Source organism: Meles meles, chromosome 1 (assembly GCF_922984935.1).
Source record: "Meles meles chromosome 1, mMelMel3.1 paternal haplotype, whole genome shotgun sequence".
Taxonomy (NCBI): Eukaryota; Metazoa; Chordata; class Mammalia; order Carnivora; family Mustelidae; genus Meles; species Meles meles.
Window position 1 is genome coordinate 202,771,280 of NC_060066.1, and position 13,209 is coordinate 202,784,488.

The 13,209-nt window shown below is 52.5% G+C and overlaps 1 protein-coding gene and 1 long non-coding RNA gene across 2 annotated transcripts; one reads left to right on the forward strand and one right to left on the reverse strand.

Annotated features, from left to right (window-relative positions):
- The first annotated feature begins 340 nt into the window (after positions 1–340).
- Positions 341–6,903, forward strand: LOC123948318 (group IID secretory phospholipase A2-like). Its single transcript, XM_046015081.1, has 4 exons — positions 341–428; positions 2,874–3,018; positions 3,662–3,768; positions 5,341–6,903. The coding sequence occupies exons 1-4, from the start codon at positions 341–343 to the stop codon at positions 5,484–5,486; spliced, it is 486 nt and encodes a 161-aa protein (XP_045871037.1). The 3' UTR covers positions 5,487–6,903.
- On the reverse strand, positions 2,775–9,394 carry LOC123948328. Its single transcript, XR_006819963.1, has 3 exons — positions 9,239–9,394; positions 8,046–8,085; positions 2,775–2,905 (listed from the first exon to the last, which is right to left on the reverse strand). It is a non-coding gene; the product is annotated as an uncharacterized LOC123948328 (long non-coding RNA).
- Positions 9,395–13,209: the final 3,815 nt, after the last annotated feature.

The following is a 13,209-nucleotide window of genomic DNA, read 5'->3' on the forward strand; positions in this document are numbered from 1 at the left end:
AATATATGAATGTATCCACTCAACATGTTGTACACCTGAAATTTACACAATGTTATATGTCAAATATATTTCAATCCAAAAAAAAAAAAAAGGGAATGGTGTATACCGGATTCACAAGCGATTTTAAATTGTTTTGTCTATGATTTTCAAGTCTCCTCCACTGAATGTGTTCATTTTGCAATCAAAGGGTTTAAAAAAAAACTGGTATTAAAAATAAAAACGATAAAATTCCCCCATTGCTAAAAACAGGAAATGGAAAGAGTGTGCCGGATGACAGAGCTGGGAAGGACAGGGGTGGGCTCTGCCGGGTGGGGCGACTCTGATATAAAAGGCTGCCTGTATGGAAAGGGACTTCAGGCAGCTGCGTCCACTGCTCTGTGCTGGGACCATGGAGCTTCCCCTGCTGTGCACACTGCTGGTGTTTGCTGGTGAGCTGGGAAGGGAAGGTGGGACGTGAGTGGGCACTGTATCTTCTTCCTCAACTGAGCCTCTGCTCTGATCCCCTGTGCTGGCCCCCAGTCCTCAACCTTTCTGCCCCTGCAAGGAGCCAGCAGCAGTGACTGGTCCCCTAGAACGCTGGCTGTGGCCGGGGAGCTCTGGGCTGCCACGCCGTGCAGCTTGCCTCTGGTCTGCCATGAGGATATGCAGTTAGAGGCTCAGACACTGAGGCTGGCTAAGCAGGTGCCTACAGGACTTTGGACACAAGTTACAGAAAAGGATCTCCCCGCTTCACCCTGCTCCCCTCTGTCACCTTGACCGGATAATAACAATCTTTCACTTACGCACAGCACCATGTACTTTTAGAACCCTTTCTTGCATGTTCATTGTCTCCTTCGAATCTGGGAAGAGGGTCCTGTTAATGGTGGTGGGAGATGGGGCTGTTTCCTTTCAATCTTGCGCAGATCAAATGTAAAAATGTGCTTGCTAGCAAATCGGTGTTTTTGTTTCTCAATCCATCCAAGTATCCAGTGTTAGAAAGGATTTTAAAGCAGTTTAAAGTGGGGTTTTATATAATCCTGGGACTACTAAAGTTTTTTAGAGGAACACATCTCCAGGGCTATGGCAAAAACCATCGGGGAGAAATTGCAGTCAAGCTACAGGAACTCATCTCTCAGACATAAAGAAGCAATACACTGCAGAGATAAAATACACAGGCGAGCCTGCATTCAAATGCTGTCTCCTGGCAGGATGACCTTGGCCAAATCACCCCACCTCTCTATATCCTCATCTATAAAATGGACACAATAACACCCTCTTCATAAGGTTGTTAGGACTTTGAAGAGAAAATGTATCCAAAGGGTTTAGCAAGTGGGATTAATAATGAGCAAACAATAGCTTCACACATGAGCTGATAGCCGCATAACTCTTGGGGGAGGGGCGCCCATCCCCCTTGGTGGCAGCGAAGGATAGAAAGAGCTGCCAGGACAGGAATTACTGACAAGCTAATCCAGTTCACTAAAGGCATCATGACCCCAGATGGAGCTCCTCGGTGTCTCAGGGCTGGTTTCTCCTTACTGTAAAATTATAAGAAATAAGACTACCATACCAAAGCATTCTGAACCAAAGCTCAACTTATGGCTTGCCTGGCAAGGGAAAACTATGTCATTTAAGTGTGAGTTTATTTGTGTATTGCTAAGCTGACATGGAAAGAGCCAGACTTGGGGCAGAAAGAGGGATGAGGTAGACCAGAAAGGCAAGATTCTGAATTCAAGTCCCTGGTTGGCGCACAAGGTGAATGGTAAGTCCTCTGTGGCTTGCCTCCGGTTTCCTTAGCACAGAAACTGGGCTTCCGGTGGGCCTGGGATGGGTCATTAGTCCCCTCAAGGCTTAGCAAGGGTGTGCAGTTGGAGCCACCGTGTCAAACAGGAGCAACAACATGGGTTCCTGTACATTGAGGGGACACACCAGGCACAGAACAGACCTGTAAGTACCAGACACCCCCGGTCACTTTTAGCTGCGGCCCAAGGCAACCTGCTGGGGATCTCACCTTTGGCCCATTGCACAAGCCCCTCCCAAATCCCCTCTTCCCACCTCCCCCTCCCCCAATTTAGGGCCCACTCCCAGGTGAGCCACGGAGTGCTTTTTCCTGTAGCTTTCTCTAAGGGAGGTGGGGGAGGGGGTGTGCAGGGCGGGGTGCAGGGAGAAGGGTGAGTCTTCCTGTTACAGACTGGAAACTCAGTGTAGGAGCAGGAAATGGCCCCAAGCCGCCTGGGGTTTCTGGCCTACCTCCTCTGTTGACTGGCCACCATGACCCAGTACGAGGCTCGAGCTGCTCATCTATAAAGTGGGCATTAAGCATAGTTCTTGTTGTACTAATGTCAGTTTCTTAGTTCCCGAAAGTATACCGTAATTACGTAGGCTGATCATCACTTCAAAGGGAAGTAGGCGAGGGGTGTATAAGATCGCTCTGTAACTCCTTGCAACTTTTCTGTACCTCTAGAAAGTACCAAAATAAAAAGTGTATTTATTGGGGGGGCGGATGAGTATTTATCTCACGGGTTGAATGAAGTCAGTAAATGACTACATGAGCACCGGGTTGGCTCAGTCGGTTAAGCATCCCAGGGTCCTAGGATCAAGTCCGGCTTTGGGCTCCTTGCTCCGCAGGAAGCCTGCTTCTCCCTCTGCCTCTTCCTCTGCCCCTTTCCCCTGCTCTCACTCTCCTTCTCTCTTTAAAACAAAAACAAAAACAAAAAAAACACGTAATAAGCACTCACTGCTGCTGTGTTTTTAAACAGCCATAGTGCATAGTGGCTGTTGTCATTTTATTATCCAAGGTCACTGGTTTGGTCCGACCAGGCACAAGTACCAGGCCTGTGGTCCACTGGCCACCTCTGACGTTCATGTCCTCCCTTTGCTGCTGGACTCCTTGGCAGGTGTGGTTCCAACCCAGGGCGGGATCTTGAACCTGAACAAGATGATCAAACAAATGACCAGGAAGACACCCCTCATCTCCTACTGGTCCTACGGCTGTCACTGTGGACCTGGGGGCAGAGGTCAACCCAAAGATGCCACAGACAGGTAATTCCTTCACAGGCAGGGCGGTGGGTGGCCCTCCTGTCCTGCCCATACCCCGGGACTCTCCCCTTTCCTGTTCCCCCATGTAGTCACTCCATGAATTCATTTTGTAGTCTGTTTTAGCAACCCTGCTGAGGCCCGTATACCTCCTGGAGCTTGCCTCCTGGCTGGTTCTGCAGAGTCTCTGAAGGCCTCCTGCCCTTCCAACCCCGATCTAGTTAGAATACACGCACCCCCGCTGCCATGGCATGCTGTTTTGTTTGTTTTTTTTTTAATTCCTACTCCTTTTTTGCCACTGTCTCGTGCAATCTTCACCAGGCCCCCTGGGGAATCAGCCAGGAGGGAAGAGAGCCATCCAGACCCAGGGTTACTCCCCTCATCCACCACTTAGAGGCTGTGGGGCCCTGGGCACGTGGCTTGACCTCCTTGAGTCTGTTTCTTCATTTGCGACACGGGGATCATATCAGTGCCCCCACCACAGGGTAGTGGTGAAGATGAAGAGAGTATTCACACACGAAACACGTGCCTGGCTCTCAGGAAGCCTTCAGTAAGCCTTAGCGAGCGCACCCTCCATAACGTGCGCTCAGTTTCCCGCCTCACGCAGCCGTGCTCCCTGCCCGTCCCTCCTCCTGTCCCGTCTCTCCAGGTGCTGTCAGAGCCATGACTGCTGCTATGCTCACCTGAGGCAGCACCAATGCCAGGTCCACACAGACCACTACAACTACACCTTCTCCCACGGGAGCATCCAATGCCGTGAGTGCCTGGGGTCTCGGGTTTGGAGTTAGAGGCTGAGGATGGGAGGTCTGGCGCTTACTGCCTTCCCGTGCTGGGCCTTCACAAGACACTCAAGCTCTCTGTTTTTCTCCTATGTCCGGCGACTTAGCGGGGCTCTGGAGGAATGGGGCTGGGCGTCGGGAGAGGTCCAATGGGCGTTTTGACCCGCTTCGCATCTGGAAGGGTGCCAGACCTCAGCTTGGATCCCAGAGTCACAATCAACCTGCTGTGTGACCTTGAACACATTGCTTAACCCCTCGGAGCATCAGTATTCACATCCGTAAACTCAGGATGATAAGAGCATTCTACCCCCTAAAGTTAATTCCAGAGTTAAAATGAGCGCAGACAGAATGAGCCTCACACATGTCTGCTGCCAGGCGCATGCTCAGATAAATCCCTTGGGCTAAGTACAGTATCATTGTTACAACTTACATTGTTACTGGTCCTCAGAGCAACATCACCCTGATGATCTCCATTTTACAGACAAGGAAAGTGAGGCCAGAGGGAAGAGGTGTTTGTCCAGGGTCACCCAGCTGCAGGAGACAGAGCCTGGGCGAGACCTCGGGTCCCCCCGGCCCTGGGCCCCTGCCTGGAGACAGCGGGCAGCTCCCAGGACTGGGAATCAAGTGGGTTCATCACATCACTGCCTATTCATTGAAGACTTAATAATAATAGCAACAGTGGTGTTTGGGTGGCTCAGTCAGTTAAGCATCTGCCTTTGACTCAGGTCATGGTCTCTGGGTCTGGGATCAACCCTCATGTCAGGCTCCCTGCTCAGCGGGGAGTCTGCTTGTCCCTCTCCCTCTGCCCCTCCTCCCCCTCATGCTCACTGTCACTCTTTTCTCTCTCTCAAATAAATAAATAAATCTTTCAATAATGATAATAGCAATAATAATAGCCAACATTTATTGAGCACCTACTGTGTGCTGAGCGCTTTGCTTCTCCTGTACTCTCAGCAGCCCCAAGGCCAGCCCTTACCTTCATCCCAAGGACAGATAGTGAAACTGATGCGCCAAGGTCCCTTCAGCCTCAGTCTCTGCACATGCTGTCCCCTCTGCCTGGAGCACACCCCCTTGGCCACCGTGGCTCTCCACAGGAGGAGCAGACCCCTCCCACCTCAGCTCAAGTGGTTCTTGGTGCTGAGTCCCCTTGCCCCCATTTTACTGTCTTATAGCCCCTGTGTCATCCGTTACTTCCGCGAGGAACAGGCTGTGATCCCCATTTCTGTGCTTCTCAAATATCTGCTGCCCCCATGGGATTGTGAACCCCATGTGTCAGTTCGGGTCAGTCCTGTCCCCCCAGGGCCTGCCACAGGATGGGTGCTCAATTGTCTAGTAAATGGATGAATAAATGAATAAAGGAGCGAAGGCACCCAGGGAGGTCACCGTACATGCCCAAGTTCATGCAGCTAGAGCCCAAGCAGCTGGGCAGGGTACTATAGCTGAGCAAGGACAGGGCTGCCTTCAGAAACTCCCTCCAGGCACCTAAGGCCACCCTGGGCACTGCCTTGGGAAGGAACAGACACTGAGCTCTGTTCTCCTCCACCTGCAGCGGACAAGGCGAGCTGGTGCGAGCAGCAGCTGTGCGCCTGTGACAAGACGGTGGCCCTCTGCCTGAAGCAGAACCTGGACACCTATCAGAAGCGCCTGCGTTTCTACTGGCGTCCCAGCTGCAAAGGCCAGACCCCCACATGCTAGGAGTAGCCCAGCCCGCTGCCCTGCACTCCCTCCTCCGTTCCTCAGCATCCCCGGCTCTGGAACTCCACCCCTGCCCCAGCGTCGGACCCCCTCCACTGGCCTGGGAGGGTCTCAACCACACCCCACCCTCCTTGTTCTTGGACCTTCCAAATCTTTCCAACTGAGGCAGACCCTCCCTTCTGAGCATGAATTAAGATCTGAGAAGAAGCCAAGTCCAGGAAGCCCCCTAGGGACGGTGTTTGGGCTGAAGCTGCAGGTGTTCAGGGTGGGGACTTGGGGGCCACGGTGTCGCAGGTCCTCCCTGCCATTGCCACTGCCACTCACCAGCCCGAGTCTCCCCCTGTCCGACACGCTGTCCAAGCTGCAGCCGGGATGGCCTCTCTGAAGGGCAATGCTGATCCTTCTGTCCACATGGCTCTACTTCTTAAAACCCAAAGCCCCCCACTGCCCCCACCCCAGGGAGGACTCTCACAGAGTTTGGGACCCGCATTGTCCACCACTATGTCGCTCTCCCAAACTAGGCTGGGCGGTCCTTGTGGGAAGCACCCATGACCATTTTGGACTTGTTGCATCTGTGCACCCAAAGTCATGCCCAGGATCAAGAAGGAACTCCACGAATCCCTCTGGAGCTAAAGGCCAGATGAAGCTGCCTGGTCCTCTTGCTCCAGACCCAGGTCCGCACGCACACCTGGTGTGTCCCCTCCTGCTTCCAGGAGTTTCTCAGGCTGGAACTTTGGCTGAGCTCTCCTCCTGCCATCCCCAGGGGGCCAAGCCCCACCGAGGTTCCTCAGGGTCCCAGGGCCACTTGCAACAGAAGCCTCCCCTGGCTGACTCCTCCTTGGCTCTGAGGGCTTGTTCCATCCTCCAAACCCACATAGAACTTTATGGGTCTGTAATCTACCAGGTTTGATGTTAAGTGGGATATAACATCTGGCCTTTTCTGATCCCCTCCTGCTGGACTAGAGCTCCTGGAGGACAGGGGCTTTGTCTCTCATCTTTGTTTCCTCTGCTCCCTGAAATGGCAAAGGGGCTCAATTAATAAAGACAAATGAGCCCATGATGGATGGATGGAGGTTGTGGTAGATGCTGCTGCTACCCCACCCAGATCCCCACCTGGCCCTTTCCCCAACCCCCAGCTAAGCCAGATATTTGGCTGCTGTGTGCTCACATCTGTCTCCTCCTCCTTGTCTGCTGGGAGCTACTACCCCTCCCACCCTGCCCACCTCTAACCAGTGCCTAGAGAGTGTAATACCAGAAGGACGTAATTGACCAGCCCCAGCCTCTGTGCAGAACCATCGGGCGGCACGGAAGCAGGCTGAGGTCAGACGTCTGGAACACCTCTTTGCTTAGCTTCATACCCTGGTCTGGCCTGTTTCCCTTTCTGCCTTACAGGTTTCTCCTGAGAGCATGTCCTTAATAAATCACTCACTTGCACAAGAATCCTGTCTCAGGCTCAGCTTCTGGGGAAACTGATTTGTGATGGGTGGATGGATGGGTGGATGGATGGATGGGTGGATGGATGGGTGGATGGATGGATGGATGGATGGGTGGATGGGTGGGTGGATGGATGGATGGATGGATGGTGGGTGGGTGGGAGGACGGGTGGGTGGATGGATGGACAGGTGGGTGGATGAATGGGTGGATGGATGGATGGACGGGTGGATGGATGGGTGGATGGATGGGTGGATGGATGGATGGGTGGATGGATGGATGAATGGATGGTGGGTGGGTGGATGGATGAGTGGGTGGATGGATGGACAGGTGAGTGGGTGGATGGATGGATGGATGGATGGGTGGGTGTATGGGTGAGTGGATGGATGGATGGATGGATGGGTGGGTGGATGGACGGGTGGGTGGATGGATGGATGGATGGATGGATGGATGGATGGATGGATGGACGGGTTGGTGGGTGGATGGATGGGTGGATGGACGGGTGCGTGGGTGGGTGGGTGGATGGATGGATAGGTGTCTTCTTCATATAAGGATCTGTCATTTATATGTAATTAGCTGTGTCCCCAGCAACAGGGCTGGAGCACCAAGAGCTACTGGCCCTCCAGCCTGTGACACACGTAAGTGAAACAACTGTCAAAGCACGTTTCCTACTTCCACATGAAGCTCAGTGGCTCATGTGAGGCAGGTAATTGGAATTAAGAACCATGGGCACTGGGTTCAAATACTAGTCATACCCCTGACTGGCCATGTGACCTCACCTAAGGAATCTTGGGTTTCCACGCATGTAAAGTATTGACAAAAGTTAGAAGAAAATAAGACGAGGTCATGGATTAAACAAGATTTATGTGTATGTAGCAGTCAGCACCATGCCCCACACATGGTAATGCCACTTTATTAAAAAAAAAAAAAGATGTATTTATTTTAGGGAGAGAGCAGAGGAGAGGGGCAGAGGGAGAGAGACTCCCAAGCAGATTCCATGCTAAACATGGAGCCCGTCTCCGGGTTCGATCTTATGACCCTGAGATCACGACCTGATCTGAAACCAGGAGTCCATCACTTCACCGACCAAGCCGCCCAGGTGCCCCAATAATGCCTCTTTAATGTTACCTGTAGTACTCTTGTTCTTGTTGTTATGCAATGACCACATCTGAAATCAAGACACATCAGGAAAAAATAGTTAATCAATGTCCCCCTGCTTTCCACCCAATTCCTCTCTCCCTCCCACAGGACGGTGCAAGCCGTGTCAGTAAGATCCTGGTGCATAATGTTCATTTATTCAAGAGTTGGTGACCCTGCTTGTCCATTAGCACTCCTGTGTGCCAGGCTCTGGGATGGTGACAAGATCAGTCTTGGCAGGCATGGGCATTACTGTCCTCATTTTACAACCTGAGGCTCAGAACGGGGACAGCATCCTCCGAGGTCCCACAACCAGCAAAAGGCGAAGCCAGGATTTCACCCCAGACTCTCCCCACTTGGCCCTCTGGCACCCTGTCCCATTTGTACTGGTCAGGAAGTTTCCTGTGACTTGACGGGCTTCAGCAATGACCTCACATGATAAGAAGTCCAGGGGTAAAGTGGCTTTTCGGGGACTTGGTGATGTCATCAGCACCGGGTGTCTCTCCAGCTCATGGACCACCTTGGCCGTGCTGCTTTGCCCCCCCACCCCCGCACCTTGGGTGACTCCTCCCAGCTTCTAGATCACAGTTGTGGTCCAGACCCCAAACCTGGACATGATAACATCCAGCAGAGAGCATGCGGTCCCTGTTGTGTCTGTTTTCAATGAGCCCTACCACCACCCACAGAACTGACCACCCCAAACCCTAGTGCTTCAAGGTGATGGGATTACTCTGGTTGGTGTCAATTCCTCAGGTTTTATTTACCCTTGAGAGGAGACCGGGTCAATGTCCCAGAGTTGCGGGTAATGGCTACAATGAGAGCGGTTGAGGTTGTTGATAGGATGGCCTTGGGTGGGCAAGTCCAAGGCTGGGTCAGGAGCAGGACCGTGCCTGTAGCTAAGCACCTGGTGCAGGGCCTGGTGGTCACAGTTGCTTGGTGATCAACAGTTCTTTGTTATGAATGAATGAATGATGAATGAATGAATGAATCCCAAGTTGGTAAAGACATGGGACTTTGGACCAAGAGGTGGGACAGGCACATGGGGTCTCAGGACAGCCAGGACTGAGTCTGCAGATTAAGGTAGGACCGCGTTCCCTCCCATGTGTTCTCATTCTGGGCCAGTTTCCAGCTCCTGGAATTGTTCCTGGAATTGGGTAAGAGACATGAAGGAAGGAGAGACTTACCGGCAGTTTCTGCTCTCTATGCCCATCTCTCAAGGAGCTTGGATGCAGGAGGCAGACAGAAGGACACGAGTCACCGTGCTTCCCCGTCCCTTCGGGGGTCAGACTCACAAAGGGACAACCACAGGGGCAGGAGTGGAGCCAGCACAGAGCTGCCGACACTGAACACCTGGGGTGCCCACTCCCCCACTCCCCACTCCTCCCTGGGGCATGGTATTGCATCTTCCAGCTGCAGAAACTGAAACTCGAGGGTGAGTCACTTGCTGATAAGTGGCAGAGTTGGGACTCGAACCCAGTTCGCTCTGGCTCCGGGGCTGTGTCTCACCCTACCTCCCACACTCTTTCCTGGGACAGTTGGTGAATAAGGGCCCTGGGTTCCCCTTAGTGGGTAAGAGGATGAGGAGGTAAGGGGAGATGTGGCCAGGCAGGAAGCAGCCTGGGGAGAGATATCGGGGTAATGTTGTACTGAGAGGTGCCCATCACAGCAGGGCTCACACAGAGCCCTCACGGTGGGAGCCCTTAACCCCACGGCTGGCTGAATCCCCAGGCCACCTGAACCCAGGGTGCCACCTCAAGGAGGCAGGAGACCCAGCCCCGGGCATGAGAAGCAGCTGCCTTCTCCACGGATCTGCCTGTTTTCCCAGTAGGAACCTCCCCCAAACACCCATGCTCCTTTCACAAGTCCTCTCTGTTGCTCTGATGTGAGGGGGTGGAGGGTGGAGGGTTGAGGGGATTGAGGGGTGGCTGAGGCTCCAGGCGTCAGTGCCCCCTGGAGGAGGCTTGGGGGTGTTCCCTCGGGGTGCAAGGTGTCCTTGCTCACTACTGAGGTCAGCCCGGTGCCGACCTCACCGGGACAGCCTGGACAACAGGGAGTGAGGGCCTGGCTGTCTCTAGAGCTTGGGGTTGGGGGAGGTCTTCTTTTTCTTTTTTTCCACTTAAAATAAAGGAGAGATTTTAAAGTAGTCTGTGAAAACTCCAAGCAGGTCAGAAAAGGCAAGGCGGAGAGGTTCCTTCCTCTCTCTGCTTTAGGTTCCTGGCCACGCCTGCTTTGGGGCCTCTCCTGGATGGACTTTCCCTGGCTCTTTGCAAGACCTTCCTCCTTCCGTCATCCAGAGCTCAGCCAGGAGTCACTCCCTGAGAAAGATCCGGGTCCTCCCAACCTAAAGCAACCCCCTCCCACCATGAATTATCTCAATGCTCTGCTTGCCTTCTCTGTTGGTTTTCTTAATCACTCATCCCGCCATTTGTTTATCTTAGATTGGAAAGACTTAGTTTATCGCCTCCCAGCCCCTCCCTCAGAACTCTCAGAAATCAGCCCCCTCCCTCTGCCCAGGACACGCCCCTCCTCCCAGGAGACCTTGCTGTCAGAGATCATTCTGGAGGCAGGCCATCTCTTTTGGAGCCCCTCTCCGGGTCCCAGGCTGGCCTGAGGTGAGGCTCTCCTCTCCCCTGAAGCCCCAAGATGAGTCTGCCCCAGGGCCTGGCCCCACAGATCCCTGCTATACATGAGCTTCCTCGGTCCCCAAAACCCCAAGTGTGGGAACCACAGAGCAGCAGGAAGAGGAAATAATTAAGCCAGGTGGCTTCTGGCTTCTTAAGAGGGAGATGGGAAAATGCCGTTTTTCAGGGTTCCCCGGTGCTAAGAACCTTCTACACATGATCTCAGTCCACCTGCCCCCAGCCGGGTATTTTGACCTTCTTTTATAGGGGAGGAAGCAGCCTCTGATAAATAAAATATCTCGCCCGAGGTAACAATCAGCAAGAAGCTGCAGAGGCAGGGCGCGGAGGCCAGACCACACCAAGCTCTATGTCCCAGGGCCACTCTCTCCAGCCCAGAAGGTAGGTTCCCGAGGGGCAAAGTTCTGAAACCTCACAGTGGACGAGAATTCCCAGGAGGAGAGTGTTTAAAATGCAGGTTCTTAGGCCAGAACCCAGACCCAGGAGGTCTGATTCTTTAAGTCTAGGATGGGACCCAGGAACCTGTATTTTTACCAAGTGCTGCTGGACATTTGGCTTCAACTGGCCCAGCATCATCTTTCAAAAAGGGTGCAGGCCGTCACATCCATCCCCAGTTCCCCAATGCCCACTCCCCCTATGGCCGGCACCCAGAGCAGGCTGAGTGTGTCCCCATGGTCAACTGTGGGGCTGACCAGCCCGTTCATGCCAAGGTTGGTTCCTCCTGTGCTCAGTGAGCTGGATGACTGGAGACCCACCTCCTAGATCAGACTCCATGCAAGCCCCATTCTCTCGGCCCCCACTTCTTCCTCTGCCAGGTAGGAGGGGGTAGGAGCCTGCTTCTCTGCCAGGTAGGAGGGGGTAGGAGCCTGCTTCTCTGCCAGGTAGGAGGGGGGTAGGAGCCTGCTTCTCAAACCCCAGCCTTTACACACCACCATCCAGATGTCTGGTTTTACAATTCAATTTCCTTCTTTTTTTTGTTTAACCTAAATAAATGCATTTAAGAAGGAAGTTCATTCCATTCTGGTATAGAGAAAACCAGTATCACCTGTCATTCACAGAAGGTGACCGTAAAAAAAAAAAAAAAGGGGGCAATGGAAATAAAACTCTTGTTGGAGAGAGAAACGCAGTACCAATAGTTGGGTCAACTAGCAAGCACAGGATATAGGTGCTGAGGATGCCCGGGCTTCACGCAGAGACCGCCTTCAACCGGATGTATTCTGAAGGACTGGGAGGAACTAGAGAGAGAGCAGGTCAGGTGCTCTGTAAGCAGCACTGTTTGTCCTCTTCTCTGGCAAGTCCCAAGCCAGGTGGGGGATGGGGGGACACCAGCTGGTTGATGCTATAGAAGGTCCTAGAGACGAGGGAGGAGGAACACAGGATCTGCTCTTGGGGAGCACAAGCACACAGGGGAAGAAGGCGGTCACGGAGTGCTGGACCGGGAGCTAGGAGACCCCCACGCTAAGCCAGTTTCTGTGATGCTCTTGCTCCAAGGCCTCAAAAGGGATGAGAATATGTCATCCCAGAATATGCCACTTTGCATACAAATTATTTTGAGCTGAAGACAGTTGAGAATGTAAAGATGCGGGAAGAGTTCTCTGTCCATCCCTTATCTGCCTCAAAGCAGGACACAAGTTTCCTTTTGAGGAAACTGCCCCCAACCTTGTACTTGGAGAGAACAGCAGCTCTTATCATCAAAGCTGGGGAGTCAACACCCAGATTGGTTTGCATAAACAGACTTTTCTAAAATAGCCTTTCTTCCATTAGTTCCCCCCCATATAGCTCTTAGTCATTTCCTCACAGGTTATGCTCCTTTAAGTACAAACTCTCTCTCTGCTACAAAGGAATCCTCTGGGTCTTATCACTAAGAGTTTCACTTCTTTTCTCTAAACTCCTGTGCATGTCAATATTAATAAATATCATGTGGCTTTTCTCCTGTTAATCTGTCTTTTGTTAGTTTAATTCGCAGGCCCCCATGGACTACATCTAAGAGGGTAGAGTAAAGTTTTCTTTACCAACACTGGCCTGCAGCTCCCTGTTGACACCAAAACGATCAGGGTGAAAAGGCTCGTATTAAATGGAAAGGTGAATAAAACAAGATGTACAATTTGACTCTATGGGGAAAAATGCACTACATGAAAAGTTGGCAGGAAAAATGTTCTAATGTAGTGGACAAGAGTGTGGGCTCAGGGTCCCACATATAAGGTCCCTCCTGGGTCAGCAGGCGTGCTGGCCAAGGTCTGAACTGAAACTTTGTCTGAGCATCGTTTAGAGTGGGAGGCTGCCATATTGATTCAGCACAGCTTTCCTGGGAGAAGAGGGCGGGCTCTGGGGTTCATTCCCTTCTGCACTGCCTACCACCTGTGGTTCCTGGAGCAAGTTCCTTGACCTCGCTGTGCCTCAGTGTCTTCACACACAGGATAGGGTGTTTGCTGCACTTCCTTTGTAGGTTAATATGAGGATTCAGTGGAACCATGGCGAAGCACACTTAGGATACTGTCCACACTAGGATCTGCTCC